Below are 20,167 nucleotides of genomic sequence, written 5' to 3' on the forward strand. Positions count from 1 at the left end.
AGTGACAGCACCCAAGGAAATGGCCTGAAGTTAATTCAGGGCAGGGTTAGGGTGGATATTAGGAAAAAATTCTTCACCTGGATGCTGGTTGGGCACTGGAAGGGGCTGCCCAGGGAAGTGAACACAGCCCCAAGCCTGAGAGAGCTCAAGGAACGTTTGGATAATGCTCTCAGGCATGTGGTGGGATTTTTGGGGTTTCCCTTGGCCAGGAGTTGGACTCAATCATCCTTGAAGGTCCTTTCCAACTCACTGGATATTCTATGATTGTAAAATTATAATTGTTGTCTAAAATTTCACAAATTAATAATATTAGTGCTGTAGTACAGTTAGCTACTCCCAAGTTACAAGGGGCACCTATCCCAATATGGATGAGAAAATATTGGAAAAATCATTATGGAAAGTAGATCAAGTAAGGTGTAAAAGGTGTATTTCAAGGACTTCATCTTGAAAGTTGTTTTTCCTGATTCATGCTCGTCAACATCAACTTGCTGTGTCCTATCAATCAATCTTGTTCTGCTGCTGCACATCTTGGATGGACACAGCCAGTTAAATTTGAACAAGAAAGTGACTCAATGCTCTTGGCTTCTCTTGTGTTAAAATGTAAACCTCCCTTTCTGTTAATTTCAAATTGACTGATCAGAAGAAACCAATAAAAGTCCAACTGGTAAATTCAAAATTTTACCCAACAAATCCAAAGTTTAAATAGTGGAGTGAGAAGTAATTCCCATTCAGAACAAATGCACAGAAGGGCAGAAGGGCAGAGCTCTGCTGCCCCCAGAACCAGCCATCAATATTCATGGGTGTCAGACATGCTTTTACAGTCTCCTGCATCCCAGTGGGTGCCAAGCAGGTACAGTGAAAGTCTGTCATACAATTTGCATATCTCAGCAACACCAAGACCTTTCCAAACAGCTGCTGCCTCTGAATCAGGATGGAAATAGACATTTATAAAAACAAGCAAAACACCCCAATCTTACCAAAAATAAACACGTTGCAAAACAAATTATACATCAGAAGATGGAGAGGTGTTGGTCTGAATAACAACTGGTCTGTCCTGATAACTCCACTGCTGCTGAAGAACTGAGGCTCTCACCAATATGTCAACAGGAATGGAAATCAAACCACCCAAAAAAAACAACCATGAGTCAACAGAGCCTTATCAACCACCCTGCCTTGCCCATCAAATCTCACACCTAAGAGATGATAGAGGAACACTTCATGTTTGTACATTACTGATTGAACTTTCTAGTCCTGAACCCTTTTCATCTAGGAAGCAAGACAGCATCTTGGATGAGAGATTCACTCACTGAACCCACTGCTGTCCCTGTGCTTATCAGACTGCCTGCAGGAAGAGTAAAATTTTCCAACAAGAAAACTTGTTACAAGCAGAAAACATGGAATGGAAAAATTGAATGTATCTTTGAAACTAATGCATGAAACCCACATTTTGACACAGCATGTATTTTTAATCACAGCCTAGGCTCTGTGACAGGTTCATGCACAAATTCCCCTCATGCCATTAGCATCTTTAATGACAATTCTGGCAGAATAGCCAGTAAGGATGCATTTGGTTCCTCTTGTAAATTGTCCATTCAGGAAAAGATTGTATTTTGTCAGTGAGGCAGTGTGCAAAATAGTGCAAGGCAGAGCAACTGACATGTGGCCCTTCTTCCATCTATGTAATTTTCATTTAATTTCCATGCAAGCAGATTAATTACATAGAGCCTGTTTCCCAGCATGTGCTGATAAAACACAAAGTAGGAACTTACTGCTACTCTTACTGTTAGGTCTCAGGGAAGTGAAGTAACTTATGAGGGTACTTTAATGAATAATAGACAACTCTAGAACCAGAATTTCAAGGAATATATCATGTGAATTGTATAGAGACAGTAAAATCATAATTTGCTGAGTAGAATTTAATTATATTAATTTAACTGACGGATGGCAAAGGAAGTAGAATGAAAAAGGTGAGTTAATTAACCCAATCCTGGAAACATGTATAATTTAAACTAATGTATTACCCTGGAATATTTGTCTTACAACATATTCAAGGGAGTGGTAGAGATTTCACCTCACTTCTCTGTATTTCTTTGCATGTTCTGTAAAACAGCTGTCTACAGCTGTATTGGCCTGCCTAATGGCAGTGATTTTCCCCATATTTTTGAGCACAAAGGCTGAGCTGGCCCATCACATCCATCTCTTCTAAAAATGTAGCAGACTATTGATCGTATCTTGGCATTTCACCAGCATTCAGGTTGAGCCCTTAAGGCAAGAAGTTATGATATTATTGTATTGATCACATAAAGTTACCATACACTAAAAATAAATCTTACTTCTTTTCACACAGTGCTTCCTGTAATATAATACAGTAAAAGTACCAAATATGTTGGGATGTACACAAATGCACCAAACAGCAAAATGTAGATGAGGCATCCATCTACATCCAACAACAAATTTCCTGAGCGATGAAATAGCCTCACATTGTGCCATGGGAGGTTTAGATTGGATGTTACAAAAAAATTCTTCACTGAAAGGGTGGTCAAGTATTGCAAAAGGCTTCCCAGGGAAATGATGAAATCACTGGCCCTGTTGGAGTTCAGAAGATAGGAGGATGTGGTGATCAGGGACAGGGTTTGGTGGTGACCCTGGTAGTGTCAGGTTTATGGTTTGATTTGATGATCCCAGAGGTCTTTCCAAACCGGAATGATTCTGTGAACACAGAACACAGACTGAACAAGGATGAAAGAGCTGCTCAATGTTAAGTCCAGACAGAGAACAGAAACACAGCTAACCAGCCTTGGAGTTCTGAGTTTTCCCTCAACCTCCTGCTATCTGCAGGTGCAGCCAGGAAAGTGAAGCCATTTGTTAATCTTTACAGCAGATTGCAATAGGACCATTCCTGGAAATTGTTGGCTGCTCCTTGACAAGCGTGGAGGAACACATCCTACTGACTATTTCCTCAGCCCAATTTCACTCTGCTGAGAGCAGGTTCTCAGTATGAAATAATATGTCCCAGATATTTGGTGCATGGAAGTGTTGCTAGATTTAGCTGCAGTCACCTTCTAGGAAGGAAAACAAGGAGTTTGTGGGTAAGAAAAAACAGAAGTAAAAGCAATAACTGGTATGGGGTGTTCAGGATGGGCAGAGTGGCTGAAGCCATTGAGATGCACTCCTCTGTCACAGCTCACCTGTGATCACAGCTGTGTCTTAAAATCTGGGTCACAAATATGATGCTTCTAAGTGGAAAATATTTTATTTCTCACTTAACTAATGTTAGGGTAAAGATTAGCTAGAGGAGTTGCTGCTCTTTCAGTCAGGTGCAGGCAGCTCCCTTGTTCCCTGGGCTGCTAGGACAGCTGGGGAGTGGGGAGTCAGTGAGCATTTTAACTGGGTGTTTCTCCAGATGAGGAACAGACAGGTCAATCTGTATGTACAACAACACAGACTAAAATTAACTCAGTCTTGGTAAAATGCTTGCAGTTCTAGTTAAATCCTTTCTCTTGGTTTGAAAATTTTAAGAATGGGGATGAAACACACCCAAGGAGGACTCTGGGTGTGTCTCACATGGCTCCAGTGCCTGGAGCTGGTGCTGTTCATCCTCTCAAATGAGGCTAAATCTGTCTGTGGGAAACACATAGCCTGTCTTCGTTTTATTTGGTATCTCCATGATCTGCCTGGTGCCTTTATGAAGCACCAAATTTACTGCTGGAACCATTTATCATCATAGAGTATTTCTTTTTTTACATAACAATTCCAGTTTTCTCATTATCTTGTATCAATTTCTGGTTTGCTACAAACCATGGGAGTTTATATTTCTTTTCAACTAAACTCATAAAAGTTAATTACAATGAGTCAATGCAGTTACAAAACTACTACTGGATCTAACAGGCTATTGTAATAAAAGTAAATAAAGATTCATGCGTTTTAAAGCACATTTAGCTTCACTGATCTAGAAGCAAATTGGGCATGAGAAGATTACACTGACAGCATTAAAACTGCTGCATTTAAATTGACATCAGTAAAATAGAGACCTATAAAACAGAAATGCAACTATACACACTACAGATTTTGGGGGCTTTACACTCCTGTGAGTTTTAAAACCTGTTGTATCTTCCAAAAATTTTGAGCAAAAGGATGAAATAAAACTATAATTGGTTCTAAAACTTTATTTGCATTAAATAAAAACATTTAAATGAGTGCAATTCAAAATTATTCTAATGAGTCATTCTTGCATAGAAAGGATTTATTTTGGTCAGGCAATTCTCAATTTCACCAAGCAAACAAGACAGACCCATCCAATTTGATATCTAATATATGAAAAATAGCTCCCTGATTGGATGCAACATACGAGCTGTGGGTAAACTAGAAAAATATAAGGCCATATGTTCAACTAGAATAATAGAATTTACTCCACTGAAATCATCTAAAGTATTTTAATATTTCCCTTCACCTCTCAGGAACAGGAACAAGTCCACAAAAGTGAACTTCACCAGTTTCTTCTCCACATTTGTAGAGGCAGCATCCAAGGAAACACTCTGAGATGCCTGAGTGATAGTTTATGTGGCTTGTGCTTACCTAGAACTGCTTCCATGGTGTGTTTTGGGGTGACATCACGCCTCCAGTTGAGCTGTGGAGCTGGGAGTGCTGAAAAAATCTTGCCCCCACTTAGCAAGAGCACGTGGAGGCTTTAGCTAAGCTGCTCTGCTGCTCTCATTGCCACTGAGCTTCTGGCTTTGCTTCAGACCCCAGCCTCACACAGTGTAGACATGATGGGCCCAGCTGACCCCATGGTGACTTCTTGAGCCCTGGTAGAGCTGTGAGAGAGGAAATTCTGGAACAGGTTTCACTGGATAAATCTGAAAAGGGAAAGCAGCCCAGTTTATCAGCTTTTGAAGGAAAGTGTCAAAGCGCATTTGCCTCTTCGAAAGTACCAAGGTGAATGGAGGCTCTGTTTTTTCACACTGCCATGTTAGGATTTTCTATTTAAAAACTGTTTCTTGCAAGAAAGTTAAGGGCTTTGATTTAATAATAAGTTGCTCAGAGATGTGTCCTGGCTTTCTGCTGATACCCACTAAAACACACATATTTTTGTCCTCAACATCCCAAAAGAAGGCAGCTGGAAGGAAAGAGGCTCTGGAAAATGGAAGATATGACTGCAACAGCTCGGTGTCTTAATGATGCTTGGTAGCAAACAACAGGACACAAGAAGTCAGAAAGTTCTTTTCAATCCTACATTCCTGTGGGATCAGGAAACTCCCCTTGTGATAAGCTCTTTCTTATTTGAATTATGTAGCTCAGCACAATATTTTTCTAAGGTGAGTTTGCTTCCTTTATCTTTTAAATATTTTTGATTTTTAATCAAAACCAATGAAATTAACCAAAAACCCTCAACAGTCTCAGCCAACCCAGAAGAGAGGAGTTCACTCCTTTCAAGCAGGAAAAGCAAAACACAAGTTTCTTAGGGAGAACCAGCCTTACCAAGCCAATACAAAGCAGTTTTTCATGCCAAACCACATTAAGCAAATGGATGCCCACAGAAACACATTTTAGAATCAGGCTCTGCACAGACCAGGAGCACATTTCAGCACTGAGCTGTAATGCTTTTTCTCTTCAAGGCAGGTCTTATAAGCTCTTAGAGATAAGCATTATACCCTTGATAGCTCAGCTACCTCAGGTGGCATAAAAGAAGCAGGATGGCTCCTGTGACAGTGTTGGAAACAAAAAGTTTTAATAAAAGGCAAAATAAAAAAGCTCTTTACCGAGAAAAACCGAGCCAGGGCAAGAGGTTCTTGCTCCTGCTAAAACACTTCACAAAAGCGATTTACTTCTTTTGTCCTCTTCTTTTTCTAGTGAATTGCTCAGATGGGACTTTTGGCTCCTGTCCAATTGGCTGTCCTTAAATTTGAGGTGAAGTCCCCAAGGTCCTATGAGGTGTCTTTTAACCAGATTGAGGAAAGAAACTTCTGGGCTTTTTTCCTTTTTAAGGAGACAAAGGGTAACTTGTTTACTCCGTCAACAGGGGGCACGTTCCTACAGAGCTGAACGTTCCACACTGTGCAACTCTGGGTCACCTTGCCTGGACAAATGCCAGCTCATTTCTCTTACCTGTATGTTCCATAAAGCTCCAACAGGAGACTGCCTCGTGCTTTGGATGATGGTGCTGAAACCTAATGAACAGCAATGGCATGAAAGGAGCTGCACTGCAGTGGCAGAAGAGATTTCCTCAGACTCAGAGGAGAACAGCAAAACATCTCAGACCCTTCTAGCTAAAGGATGTTGCTGCAGTCATGCCAAGAGCTGCAATCATGACCAGGCAGGAAGAGAGTAAAGAGGTTGGAAGAGACAGAAAATTGCTCTGGCAGAAGTCCTAGGCTCTCTGCATGTCCTGTCAATGTTCCCACTGACTTTAGCACAGTCAGAATCTCCCCTCATGGATTTTTTAGGAAATCATTCCTCAGGTCCCTTATGCTTACAGTTATTTACCTGTAGCCTGATGCCACTGAGCAAAAGAGAGGAGCAACCTGTCCAGAAAATAAAATCTAAGGTGTTCTGTAGCATTCCTGGTTTTCATTTTTCCATATTTAGGGGGGAAAAAAAAGAAAGTACTGGATGTGTCCTTTTAAATCTCAGAAACAAGGTCTCATGCTTCCATGCAGGTTCGAATAACTGGTTTTGTTCAGGCCTTTCTGCAAGAACCTTTGTCTGCAAAAAAACCTGTCAGACCCCTGGGGCAAACATTGAGTCTCTGCAGTATCCTTTGGCAAGCTGTGAAAATCTGGGATACAAGCACATTTTCCCGGAAAAGGTCAGGATGAGCTCCCAGTCTGGCAGTGCTGCCACGTGCCAAGGCTGTGGCTCACACACACTTGACCTGCCCAGTGCCAGGCTGGGATGCTGGCACAGCCCCTCATTCCCTGATGAGCACCCTGCTCTGGAGGGCACCGGGGGCTTTGGGATCCCTGCGACTCTTTGGAGGGTGTTATTGATCCAAATCTAACACAAGCTGACTCAAAGGGGGTGTGATCTGTACATTTTATTGCAGCCAGCAGAGAGCCATACAATCTTCTCCATGACCAGCCCTCATGATGGAAGCTACCAGAAACAGAGGCTGCTGGAAGTGTTTGTGCATTGCCCATCTGTGCTGGACTGAGCAGCCTGAGCTCCATGGGCAGCAGCCTCATCCCTGGCAGATCACAGGCTAAAAGCCCCATTAACCCACAGCAGGCAAAGGAGTTGGTTGCTTAACAGCAAGGGGTTTGGAGGAGCAAAAAAAGCATGTTTACAAATGGGGAATGTTTATAGTTCTCTGATGTTTTCTCCTAATGCTGGCAGATTGACAAGATCCTCTTGTCAACAGGAACAAACACAGAGAGGACAGTAAAGAATATCTCTGCCTGTTCCAAGAGGCCAGCCAAAGTCAGAGCTGGATGATATACAGGTGGCACAGGGTGAAGAAATAACAAGAAAGAGGCAGGTGGTAAAAAAATTAAATAGTAACCGCTCTGCCTTTTTATCTGACAGCAGAATTTGTTCTTCAGAGTCCTATAAAATAATGCTCCAAAATGTGGATAATAGCTGAGCTCAATGAGTCACAAGGACCTGGCACAAAACTGCCAGGCCCTACCCAGAGCAGTAAGCAAGGTACCATTGAAACTCTCTCTGAAGCTGGCATTGATTTATTCCAAAAATTATCTTTGCACCACAAACCCTCTGCTGCATCATCCAGAGCTCAGCAGCAGAGGAAGCAATATCAGAGACCTAAGGCAAGGGGTCGTCTGCTTTCCTCCTGGAAATAAGAAAAGGTTTGCCACGTGCAAATAACCCTGAGCGATGGGCAAGAAGTTGTAGGGAGCAGCTCCTGTATGAGATGGGACACCCTGGGAGCTCAGACAGAGCTGCTGGCACCACTGTCAGGTGGACACACTGAGCCCTTTCCTTGGAGGAAGGTGCTTGCTGACCACAGAAAGCAGCTCCTGTTCCCCACAGGCTCCAGAGATCTGCCCAGCTCATGGCAAACACCAGCAAACTGCAGACTGGATCTCACAGCTCCATGGCCCTGGAGTGCCTTCTGCTGTTTGGACATGCTGGATAGAATTTGAGCTTCCCAGTAGTGTTAACAGGGTTGGAAATTCATTTTCATTCAACATTAGAATAAATGTGAAGGTCATTAGATTTTTGCAAGAAGGGAGTTATATTAAAAAAATGCATACTTTCAAGAGAGAAATTCTAGTTTATGGCTTAAAATATAGTCTGATACACCCCAATGATTATTGTGATACTAGCTAAAGTTTTAACTTTTTGCAACAGATCACCATAAAGCTGGCAGAATGGGGACATGCTGCAAAGTACTTCAGCAGCAATGAGAATATCACCATCCCTCTTCCAGCTTCCCAGGAGAAGTGCTGCAGACATGGATACACTTCCACAGCCTCAATCAAAAGTGCAATTAGACAAAAGCACTCTCAACAGTTTTATTTGCCATGACGTGCTCCTCGGGATGCCTGCAGAGCTGTAACCAGAGAGAGCCCCTAATTTCCCACTTTCCCACAAGACACCACGTGGTAGAACAGAGCCTAGGCTCCCACGAGCTGCAGCAGAGCAGTTGCAGGGGAGAGGGGCTGCCCTGAGGACAGAAGTGGTTTCTACAGCATCTAATAAAGAATAACAGCATCCATTTCCAGAAGGAAAATGCAGAGCAGAACACCTTGTAGAACATGATTTTCCTGCCCAGAGCTGGGCAGGACAGGACACAACAAAGCTTTGGTGAGAGGCCAGGAGGGATATGTGCACTTCTTCTTTTTTTTTAAGTTATTAACCCCAGGTCACTCAGCTAACACACAGCAGTGCAGGCAAGATTCCAAAATATTCCAGAGGCCAGGGGATAATTGCAGCTGGCTGCACCCAGGAGCTGTAGCCCCAAACCCTTGCTCTGATTTTGGCCCCTACACCCTACACAGCAAAGAGCCCTGTCTGGGTCAGGGTTTGGGGTGGCACTCTCACATGGGGTGGAGGAAAGACTCAAACCATGCTGCCAGACATACCTGGGGAATTGCTGACACCAGGAGCTGCCTTGCTGTCCCTTCTGATGGGGCACAGGACTCCGAGGATGCAGTTCAGGTGACACTTGGGGCACTGCCTGCTCCTCTCAGATGTGTATTCTGGTGGTCACATCCTGCTAACCGTGATAATACTGCAAATTTACCAGCAACACAGAGGCCTGCTAAGGGAAGGACAGACTTGTCTTGAGGGAGAGAAAAGAGCATCCATACCATCCATACAGAAGACTTACACCAGGTCTCCATGGAATTTTTTAGGAGGAATTTGCAATTCAAGCCAAAGTTTCACTAAAATCTGAATTTTTATGGGGCTGGTTCTTATTACATTAAAAGTGACAAGCTTTCTAAATCTGTCTGTACAGGTGCAACATAAGGAGAAAAAACCAGCTCAGTTACCAATAAGTACATGACATTCTGCCCAAAGAAGTGATGGCAGGTCAAGTGCTGAACACTGCTATAATTTAATCTTCCAGAAGACAGACAGATCTAACACCTGCAGGTGTTAGAAATTAAGAAAAACTGCTTTCCAGAAGATACAAGTACACTCTGTAGCTCTTCTTTCTCTACCCAAATTTAGAGACAATGTTCAAAAGACAAATATAACTCTATTTAATATTTTAACGTAAGTAAAATAAACCTCCAAATTGACAACAGTCTGTTTGCAGACAGCAGAGATTTCCCTGACTTGCTTTCCTGACTTAATACGATTTATTTATGGACTCTGCTTGCAAGTCTTGCAACCAAAATCCATTCCCAAAAGGAGGAATTCAGCAGAAAGCAAGCTAAGACATAAGCCTGACCAGGAAAATTTTCATTGTGCCCTTCCCAGAGCAGAACTTCACCATCAGTGCTGTCTTGTTTTACGTAGCACAGCTGCAGCTCCTCATGGAGGAGGTGGAGATGACCCTTCTCCAGTTTTATGGGCAGCTCACTTTGGCATCTTTCTTTTACTCAACCTGGTGAGAACCAAAACTTCAACGGGGATGAGAAAGGTGTGTATGAGGAAGCCACTTCAGTTAAATAAACATTCCCAGACAAGAGGAACAATCAGTACAAGTGTTACTGGTGACATTTTACTTCACTGAAAATAAAAACTGCTTTAAGCACTGTGTCTGTATCATAGGGTACCTATGCCCACACCATTTCTGCCTCCTCTTCATTCCTGATCAACCCTCAACACATCATCAGGGCTAACAGGCTGGTTTTGAGGTTTTTAGCACAAGTACTAGAAAACTGCAACATGCCCCTAGAAGAGTGTCTAGCAGATTTTTTTGCAAAACTAATTGAGACAAAAGGAAAAAAAATTGAAAGGAGTAGAAAACATTCATGTTAATTTGCTAATTTCATATGAAGTATTTATCTCAATGGAGAATATTGCACTAGAGCTATACACAGCCTGCCTGTTGAGAAAGTCCTGGGGATGGGGCTGCTGTATGAATGAACTAGTGAAATTTCATCAGTTAGGAAAGAAAATATATATATATATATATATATATACACACACACACATACATATATAAAGTCCAAATGGCCATATCCATCTCATATTGGTGCCATTCTGCAAATATCAAATTTTACTTCTCATCTTTCATAACAGAAGCATATAAAAATCTTGAGATTTTCAGACAAGACCTCACTAAAATACATCAAAATAATGAGAAAGAATAACAAAAGGATACAATAAGTTAAATTGCTCTGACAATTTTTAAAAGTAATTCTGCTTTAGTAAGACTAGTGAGAATATGACTTTAAAATACCATGGAGCACCATGGTCTTTCCAGCAAAGTGCTTTGCACTCCTCAGATAATGACACTTTCCTCACTCATCTGGCTTCCAGTCTTTATTGTCCAATATTAAAAGTGTAACCAAAAAAAAAAATTAAATAAACTAGATAAAAAGCCAGACATAGATCAAAAATGAGATTACGAGGAAATTTATGTGTGTGGAGCAAATCTAGCTTTCAATATGACAGTTAAAAGCTCTGACTCAAATGTTTTTGAAGAGGGTGATGCAAATATAGGTTTCATAGATTTAATCACTGCTGAGAAAGGGTGTGGAGCATCACTCTTTCCTCTTGACAGGTATCACCACCCTCTCCAGTCCTGAGCTCTTGTGCTGATTTCAGCCCTTCGGCCTTTGACTCTCACTTGACCAGAAGCCATCAGTTTTCCACCAATGCAAGCCAAAGCTGTGTAGGTTCCTAATGCTGTTTCCTAATGCTGAGAATCATCATAGGCTGGCACATTTTCAGTGGCTCTGAAAAATCCTGCAAGTTAACATTTAGCTGCCTCAAGATCTTTTACAACCAGGGACCCATATTCAATGAGGTACAGAGAGTATCCATTTAGTATTCCCCCCCCCCCCCCCCTCACTCTAAGCACAATTTAAACTTCAGGTAGCAGAAAAGAAGCTGTTCTATGGATTCAGGGCACATCACACAGAGCTTTCTTTCTCAACAGCAACACAGATGCACCACAACTTAATCCCATTTGTCACATCAGGTAAACAGGCAGCTGTTATGTGGAGAAAATTCAGTAGCAGAACACTCAATATCTCAACTAAAGTTTCCTATGTTTCTAATAATCTGGAAAGAGGGTGAATAATGATGTAGTAGGATTTCAGATTTCACAGAATTATTTAGGTTAGTTGAGGGACAAGAAATCTTAGGGACTTGAAAAGAGAATAAATGCGGCTGTGTGAGCACACAGTGTAGGAGCCTATGGATCCTACTGATAGCAAAAGATAAACTAACACTTCCTGTTGGATATAAATTTCATTGCACACACCCCAGGTACAAGGTGTCATCGGAGAGAAAAAAAAATAATCCCATCTCTGAATTTATGACACAGATAGTGCAAGCAGTGTAGGAGTTTCCATTCACTCACACCCTGGCAGAAGAATAAAATGTAGTGGTTACTTAGCACAAACAGAAACATTACATTTAAAACTAACAAGAATAAATAATAATTTCTGAAAGTAATGCAACTGTCACCTGGAACTTGGTGTAGTCAAGATGCATTTAAGCCTATGACTTGATATGGTCTTTAAAATGCCTGATCATTTCCAGATACCTGAATGTCACATCAAAGAGCTGAGCTGCACTGCTCCCCTCTCTGCAGGGAAACCAGCATCAAAGTCTGCCCAAGTGCTCAGCACATCTCTGTCACCACACCATAATGATGGTAATTACCAATAATAACAATAATGTGGCTGTAAATCTGCTCTGGCAGCTGGGGCTGATGAATACTGCATCCAACACCAGCCCCTTGGAAACTGCCTCAGCCCCTGGCACCACAAAGGGGAGAGAGAGCCTGCATTGGGAGTCACAGAGGGGTCTGCTGGCCACTCCTTGGCCACACTCTGGCAACTTGTTGGTAGCTGTGAACCTTCTGCGAGAACCCAGAAAGCTCAATGTCCTCTGTAACTCAAATCAGCTGATGAGATTCTCTTGCATTCCTCCACCAGCCCTCTCTTTCTTGCTCATAAACACATGACACAACGTAAACCCACTGCTGCTTGTCCCTAAAGTGCTCAGAGGTGAGGAGACAACTTCCACCTGTTCTCTGAAGTTCCATCATGTGCAAGATACTTGATGCCCTATCAATATTTTTATAAAAATACCATTATTTTTAATTAATCAGGCATTTCTTCATTGAGATGAAACACTGTGTACATTTCTCATTTACTCTCCCCAGTACATGCTTATTAATTAGCAGACTAATTTGCTTAGTTCTTTAGGAACTGCATGCCAGGGAAAATGTTCTCAGTTGTCAAAGGCAACTCGTCAATTACTGTAAGACACTTAAGACTAATTGATAAATATATCCAAGCCCTGATTAATTGGTGAAAAATCCATCATGCTGCATCCTGCTGTCCTTTCCTTTATAATAAGATTCTTGAATTAATTTACAACTTGATTTTCCCATCTTTTAATTAAGAAAAACACCAAAAACCAGAAGTATTTGTGGAGAGTGTCTTCAATTTTCTGGTTATGCTTGAAGTGAAATCTACTTCATTTACCTTATTAGCCAAAAGTAAGGAAATGAGCCTACTCTGAAATTAGTTACTCTGTCAACTGGAATTTATCTTTGGGGCTGAGAGAGCTAGTGTGGAAATGTGAAAGTAATTTTTTCGCTCTTCTATTTGTTATATGTATTTTTTAAGGTTCCTTTCTGATTACATAAACTAAAAGTGACTCCTGCAACTCTGGAAGAGATGTGCTGCATCCACTTCTCAGTACAGCACATGGCAGCCTTCGAAACAGCCCAGTGTACAATTATGTAGACTGTATGGAATGAATGAGGTAAAATATACACAGTAAAAGTGACTGAACATTCACAGTGATGTTTCCAAGCAGTAACACTCTCCCTGCTCAGTCCATGGCCATGCACCCCCGTTATTCTCACAAGAATTCTGGTGATATAAGAACATTTTCCCTCTCTTTACTTCCACAATTTGTAGCTTAAATAGTATTTAAAAAATTATTTCACTGGGGTCCTACTGAGATCAATCCACAAGTTCAGTGAGGCTCGTTTTTCCCCAAATGGAACTTTTCCTCCTCCTCCCCTCACACAGCCTGGAGGCAACATGCTTTGGTCCAGCACTCAGCAATGCCCCAGCAGCCTCCTCATTTCTCAAAGTATTTCCACAAATCTTCCATGAAATTATGATTTTTGCCAAAAAAATCTACATAGTACTCCTTGTCTGTGGAGAAATGTATCATCAGCCAATTCTGGTTCTCTGGCAAAAGAGGATAATTGCAATGCCTCTTCAAATCAGTGATATTTCCTTGCTGCTAAAAGGGTGGCATGCTTTACACCTTTAAACTACCTTAAGTAATCATTTTCTAGGCAGAACAGAAAATCCATTTCTATTAGTTTCCAAAGACCTTGGAAGTATGTATGTAGGAAGACCATTTCTATAAATTCACCCTTTTAGAGTCACTGGCTAACACAGAATTTATGCAAGTGCAAGTCTGTCACATAATTCAGTATTTATATGCTCCCTTTCAAGCTCCAGGGAGCTGGAGTAAAATGCTAAAAATAAAATACACATGTTGTAATACACAAAAGATTTAGAGATGGAACTATTCTGACAGTTCAAAATGAAAGACCTTTGTGCATAAGATCTCCATAGCTAGGCCTGTACCTAAATCACATATTGATTTAACTCACTGTAGACAAGTTATATAAGCTTTGGAATGATGTATGCTTGATCAATGTGTTTTAGAAATTAATCTCTGCCAGACTTCCTCATTTAGGCAAGTGAGGAAGTCAGATAAATATCCCTACATTTTACTTTATAGGACAGTAAACCAATTTCTAATCAAATTTGTAAGTAAACAGCCTTATTTGTTTCCAAGAAATATCAATATTAAAATATTGATATTGAAAACAGATTTCAAAAATTTAAAGTTTTATCTATGAAATACACAGATTATAAAATTGATACAAGAGTATACAAACATATACATAAACATATCTCAGAGATACAGAGGAGAACAAAATACTCCTTTGAAATATCCAGGGATGGAGACTCCTAGCACCACACTGAACAAAGGGATTTGGAGTCTCAGCCAGATGAAAGTTAGATGCATTTGATATTTTACTTCTTTGAAGTGCTAACAGTGATTCCACAGCTGAGTGCAGGAGCAATGCCCCCACTCCATTGCAGACACACTGACCCTGATATGGGGAGAAATAAATGTTTACAGGCAGGCCTCTGGGTTCTTTAAAACAGAGCATATTCTCAGGTTAGAGACAGGGAAACTGAGGCACGGAAAGGCACAATGACTCCCTGAAAGACACAAGGCAAGTTGAGGTACAAATGCCAGGAGTGAAGGCTTTTATCTGAATGCCAAATCTACTAGTGCAAACGTTCTTTCTGATCCACGATTTTGCTCAAATCCCCCGATTGTAGCAATGTGAGCTCAAGGACAGATCCTGACTCGGCTTCGAGCTGGGTAGCTTGTGAGCAATGAATACCCTCCTCAGCTTTTCTGTCAGCTTTTGTGTCCTAGCTCAGTTTTGGGGCAACCCAACCCAAAGGTAAAAAGCTGACTCGCTGTCTCAGACTCTCTTGGTGGCCCCAGCAGTAAGAACCCCCCAGTCTGACATTATTCACAGGTCACTCCTGGCAGTGTGAACACCAGCTCTGTTCCCAGCAGGGAAGGAACCTCAGCACAGACCCACGACCAAGTACACACTGACACCCCCCAAGCCACCAGCACAGCAGGTTGCTGTAGCCTCGGGGGACTCCCTGCAAAAGCAAATATTCAAACTAGGAGGGAAGGCACTTACCGTAGAGGACTGCAATGAGCGACACGGGCATGACCAGGATACCCACCAGCATGTCTGCTACTGCCAGCGACATCAGGAAGAAGTTTGTGGCATTCTGCAACTTCTTCTCCAAGGACACAGCCATAATTACCAGTATGTTCCCCCCAATGGTCAGCAGGATGATCACCAATATCAGGAGGGCTGGCCAATTCTTCTCCCTCACCGACATCCGAGAGACTTCGTCCTTCTCAGAGGTGTTAAGAGGATCAGATGTAGGCAAACTCTGGTTCAGAGTCAAATTGCTGCTTAAGGACCAAGCCATCAGACCACCATGCAAACTAAAATCCAGTGTAACAGACACTGTTGTTAAGCTGAGCAATATTCCAGTGCTACTCAAAGTGCTCATTGTCTGGGGCTGGTTCCTCTGTCTCTTAACCGTGCCTCAGAGACGATCCCTTTTCCAAATTCCAGGTCCAAGGCAGATGCCGAACATCACAAAACCTGAGCCAGAAAATACTTTGATCTTCCATAGTGAAGGAGACCTTACAGAAGTTAGTGTGGAGCTCTTGTAGTTTCCTTGGGTGTGGTAGAGGATGACCACTGACCACCAACCTCAAGGGAAAGGAGACTTTGCAATCTCCAGCTGGTTTCCAAGTTCACCATTCTGAAAAGTAAAGGAAAAGGATATTCTTCACTGAAACCACAGTATACACAACACCTTCTTTATTCCCCATGCAACTGACATCCTTATTCTTCCCCTTCCTGCTGGCTAGGACATTCTCCAGACTGCAAGCAATTTATCTGAAGGGTACAGACTATGCTTACAACCATGGGGGAGAGAGGCAGAGAATCACATCAGTGTGCTCTGGCTGGTTAAAAGCTGATTATCACTAATTAAATGTTTTGTGAAACCTGCAAAAGCAAGTCTGAAGAGCAAAATATGTTTCAATTGATATCCACTTCACAGATATTCTGCTGCTGTGTAAAACAGTAATTGCACAAAATTCCAACCAATCCAGATAGCACAGCCAAGCACAGGGTAATCCATCACCTAAAATGGAAGGGTTTGGATATATTTTACATATTTCGAGGTAAAATGAAGGTGTTGTAAAAACCCTCAGATCTCAATGATTAAGTCTCCTACAACAACAAATACTGTAGTTCAGTTTCTATTGGGAAATGAATGGTGGATAAGATGCAATATTATTAGGCAACATTGAATGATCCTTCTGGAACAAACAGACAACAAAGAGTTAAGAGAAAAGAAAGGACAAACTTTCATAAAAGCTTGGCACTTATTTCTGCTTTTCATCTGTTTTTGTGCCACTGCTTCCTGCTGATCATGAGCATACAGCCAGGCCAGTAAGCCTAATCCCAGCAGTCTGCTGCTCAGGACTGCTGTCCCAACAGCCTCATCCCATGCACAGTAGGGTCAGATTTCCTCACAGCATCTCACAGGATTTGTGCTACTTAACAAAGTAGCTGACAGTGAGGGCAAGTTTGATTACCACCCCTGACTGCCCATGTAACACCAGCCAGAGAACATCATACTGCTTCTTCTGAGGTCCTTCAGCCTCATGCATTGGGCTAATTTGGTAAATTAAATGTACTCTTGACTTCAGGCACATGCCTGCACCCACTGAAGCTAAGGGCACGTGTTCCCAGTCCTGGTTAAATCATGTCCTTGGCAACTCAGTAATTCTGACTGCCAATCCTGTACAACTGATGAGAAACAGCAGCTTTGCTTTGCACTTCCACTGCATTGGGGTTAAGCTCCTGACAACCACGTGCAGCACAGGGCTGAAAGCACAGAAGGAAAGCACTTAGTCGAGCAGTGGTATGGAAGTGGACCAGTAAGCAGAATAAAATCAATAGCAGGCAATGTCATTTGAGCATATTCTCAACCTTTTGTGCAGCCCACAGGAAAAGAGCTGTTCTATCACTGTTAAATAAATAACAAAATAAAAGTCATTAGATGCACTGTGGCACATATCATATCCCATACCTGATAGCAATTTGCTATCAGGTATCAAAAGCTAGATGTAATTAATGAGATTACATTAGATTTCATTTAAATAGGAAGTGCTCAGTATCCTATAATAAAATGTTTAACATTCATGAAGGTTTTGGAACCTTGTAAGTGGGCTTTGTGCACAAAAATATTTCTTAAATGAGCAGTTCATACAATGAACCCAGATTTGCTTCTGCATTGTAGTTAATTATTCCCAGAGGGTCTCTAAACCTCATATTTAGGAAGAAGTTTTGCACGGCACAGAAAATAATTTTGCAGCTGCACATGCAGATGAATGAACAAGTGGTCACTGGACCGTTTATTTTTTTCCAACTTAGCTAGTCTCAAAAACAAAAGAAAAGGTCTCTAGGAAGTTTCTAAATAACTTCAGATATTTTTTCCAAAACACAGCTTTGAATTAAAAGCTGTGATGACAATTTTTCCAAATCACCTTTCCACATTGAAGGAGACCCTGGACAGCCAAAGGGTCATAGACAGGACATGACTTCACTCTAGACCATGAAAACAAACAAACAAACCCCAAACAAAACCACACCACAAAAAACATCTCCAAGATAAGGCTTCTGAATTAAAAGTGTCTATTTTTATAACTGCTCAGGTTTGTATACTGAAATGGTGAGTAGATTCATTCTCTCTTGCATTTTACATATTCAGTTTGAAAAATCGTATGGGAAATTGATTACTGGAATGCTCAAGACTTAACTCCACCTTCAGAATTAACTGCTTTGCTAATACTCTTGTTACTATTTTACACAGATCTTGGCTTGAAGTCATCAGTTTTCCTTTTCACTGCATCACTCAGTCTCCTTAAGGTAAAACTTTGTGACTAATTGCTTAGCTACAGTCTTCTAAACACACCACTGTACCAGAAAAATAATTCACAATTTATTAATGGATTCTGCATTTATTTAAGGACCATCTCCATAATTTTAAATTGAAACATGGGCCCTTCACAGATTTTTTTCCCAATAGCTAACATCAAAGTACACATACTGAATTTTGTGATCAATCATCAATTCCAGTTCAATTTACTACTGACAGTCCTTAAAATTATAACTTAAACATTCAGCAAAGCCAAATTCTTTTCTATGCCACTCCTGCTTTTTGATAAAGTAAAATAATGATTTCTTTTGGCACATTCTTTCCCTTCACTCTTTAAGTCCAGTTCAAAATAAATTGAAGGTAGAAAAATATTTTTGTCTATCAAGAAACACATGAATTATTTAAAGCAGAGGTTGGTATGCTAGAGTTTTTGGATATTCCAGAAGGTTAAGTTGGAGGGAAACAGAAGCTACAATATTTAATAAGCCTGTACTGGTGGGCCACTGCAGGGGCTCACATGCCCTTGGGAGTATTTACCACCATTACACTTGCTAAAATGAAAAAAAAAGCAAATCTTTCTTGGAATAAACGCAATTATTTTTTTACTTTGAATTAAATGCATTTGTCTTTAGTTGTTTTACCCTTCAAAGCTTAGAGCACTTTTTCCTGGAGAGAGACAGCTGCCTGCTGAGAGCTGGAGATGTTCCCCGGCCCCCAGCCACGATCCTGCCTCTCCTGGACACACTGCAGAGCTCCTGAGACCTCGTGAATCACTGAGAGAACCTCTGGATGTTAACAATGTGCATGTGAAATTGGGTAAGAAATAAGGATTGTCATCTTAGCCCAAAAAACCAATCTGGGTTTCAGGCAGACTGAGGTAATACATTAATTCATGGTGAGTTTTGCTGTAAAAAAAAAACCAACCCAGAAGTACTTAATGATCAAAAGTGATGACTTTCAGCAGTTCCCATCCCACAAGAGAAACAAAAACATCCAATGGCATCACGGGTACAAAGGCCATACCAAGAGAGATTTTCTCCTCCCAAACTATTGGCAGTGTCCAGTTCTCCAAGTCACATTCACATCTCCCCAGTAACCAGATGAAAGCCAACAAGCTGATAAAGAACAAACATTTCTAAATAAAAAGATTTTCCTTCAGCCTTGACTTTGATGGTAGACCTACATCAGGGAAAAAATAAATCTGAAGTCAACTAACCTGAACTGCAAGTACTGCAATTTTTGACAGGAAAACAGTTGCAGATAGTTCACAACTATCTGAGCCAGATAGTCAGATGACATAAACTTTTATAGCTCCATTAAGCCCTTTTCAAAATGGCAAATAATTTAAAATTATATAATAGAAAACACAATTTATGCTCAAGAAGGCAGATTTAAGGCTTCATTCTTCACTCTAAACCCTGCATTTCTTGCTATTTGCATATTTTTTTTTTTAATCCATTGCCAATTTAATTTTCAATTTTTTTGGAACAAAAGGTTGCTTTAAAATACAGATTTTCTCGGCAAACTTGCAAAGGGCCACTTTCATTTTAGTGATTCAATAAAGTCATATTTTTATATTAAGAAAATTCTATATTTTGGGCAATTGGAACTCATCTTTCTCCTTTTTGTAGCAGCACTAGGAATCATCCCTATTTCTGTTCAATTCTATTTTTAAACAGTGTGTGAGAATGCTGCAAGTCCAATGGAGATGATCAGGGTGATGTGGGAGGAAACACATTAAATACTGGGTTTGGTTCAGCCCAGAGAAAAAGCTTTGAACAGGGTTGTATTTGCTGCCTACATCTACCTGCTGGTACTTACAGAGGAAACAGGGAGACTCTTCCAAAAGATGGGCAGCAAAACAAGAAGCAATTGTGAGAGTGACAGATATAAGGAAATCGTGTATGAAGTAGGAAAAAAAAGAGATACATCTCAGTGCAGGTTGTCAGATAAGTCGGACACAGAGACTGTGGGATCTC

At 41.1% G+C, this 20,167-nt stretch overlaps 1 protein-coding gene across 3 annotated transcripts in view; it reads right to left on the reverse strand.

The window, feature by feature from the left end:
* HTR2C (5-hydroxytryptamine receptor 2C) overlaps positions 1-20,167 on the reverse strand; it is a 216,565-nt gene that overhangs the window by 25,431 nt on the left and 170,967 nt on the right. For all 3 annotated transcript variants that reach the window (XM_053955900.1, XM_053955901.1, XM_053955899.1), the window contains exon 3: positions 15,356-15,998. In XM_053955900.1, the coding sequence (XP_053811875.1) occupies positions 15,356-15,740 (385 nt within the window). In that variant the 5' untranslated portion in view covers positions 15,741-15,998. The remainder of the gene's footprint in view (positions 1-15,355; positions 15,999-20,167) is intronic.

The sequence above is a fragment of the Vidua chalybeata genome, chromosome 14, assembly GCF_026979565.1.
Source record: "Vidua chalybeata isolate OUT-0048 chromosome 14, bVidCha1 merged haplotype, whole genome shotgun sequence".
NCBI classification, from domain to species: Eukaryota; Metazoa; Chordata; class Aves; order Passeriformes; family Viduidae; genus Vidua; species Vidua chalybeata.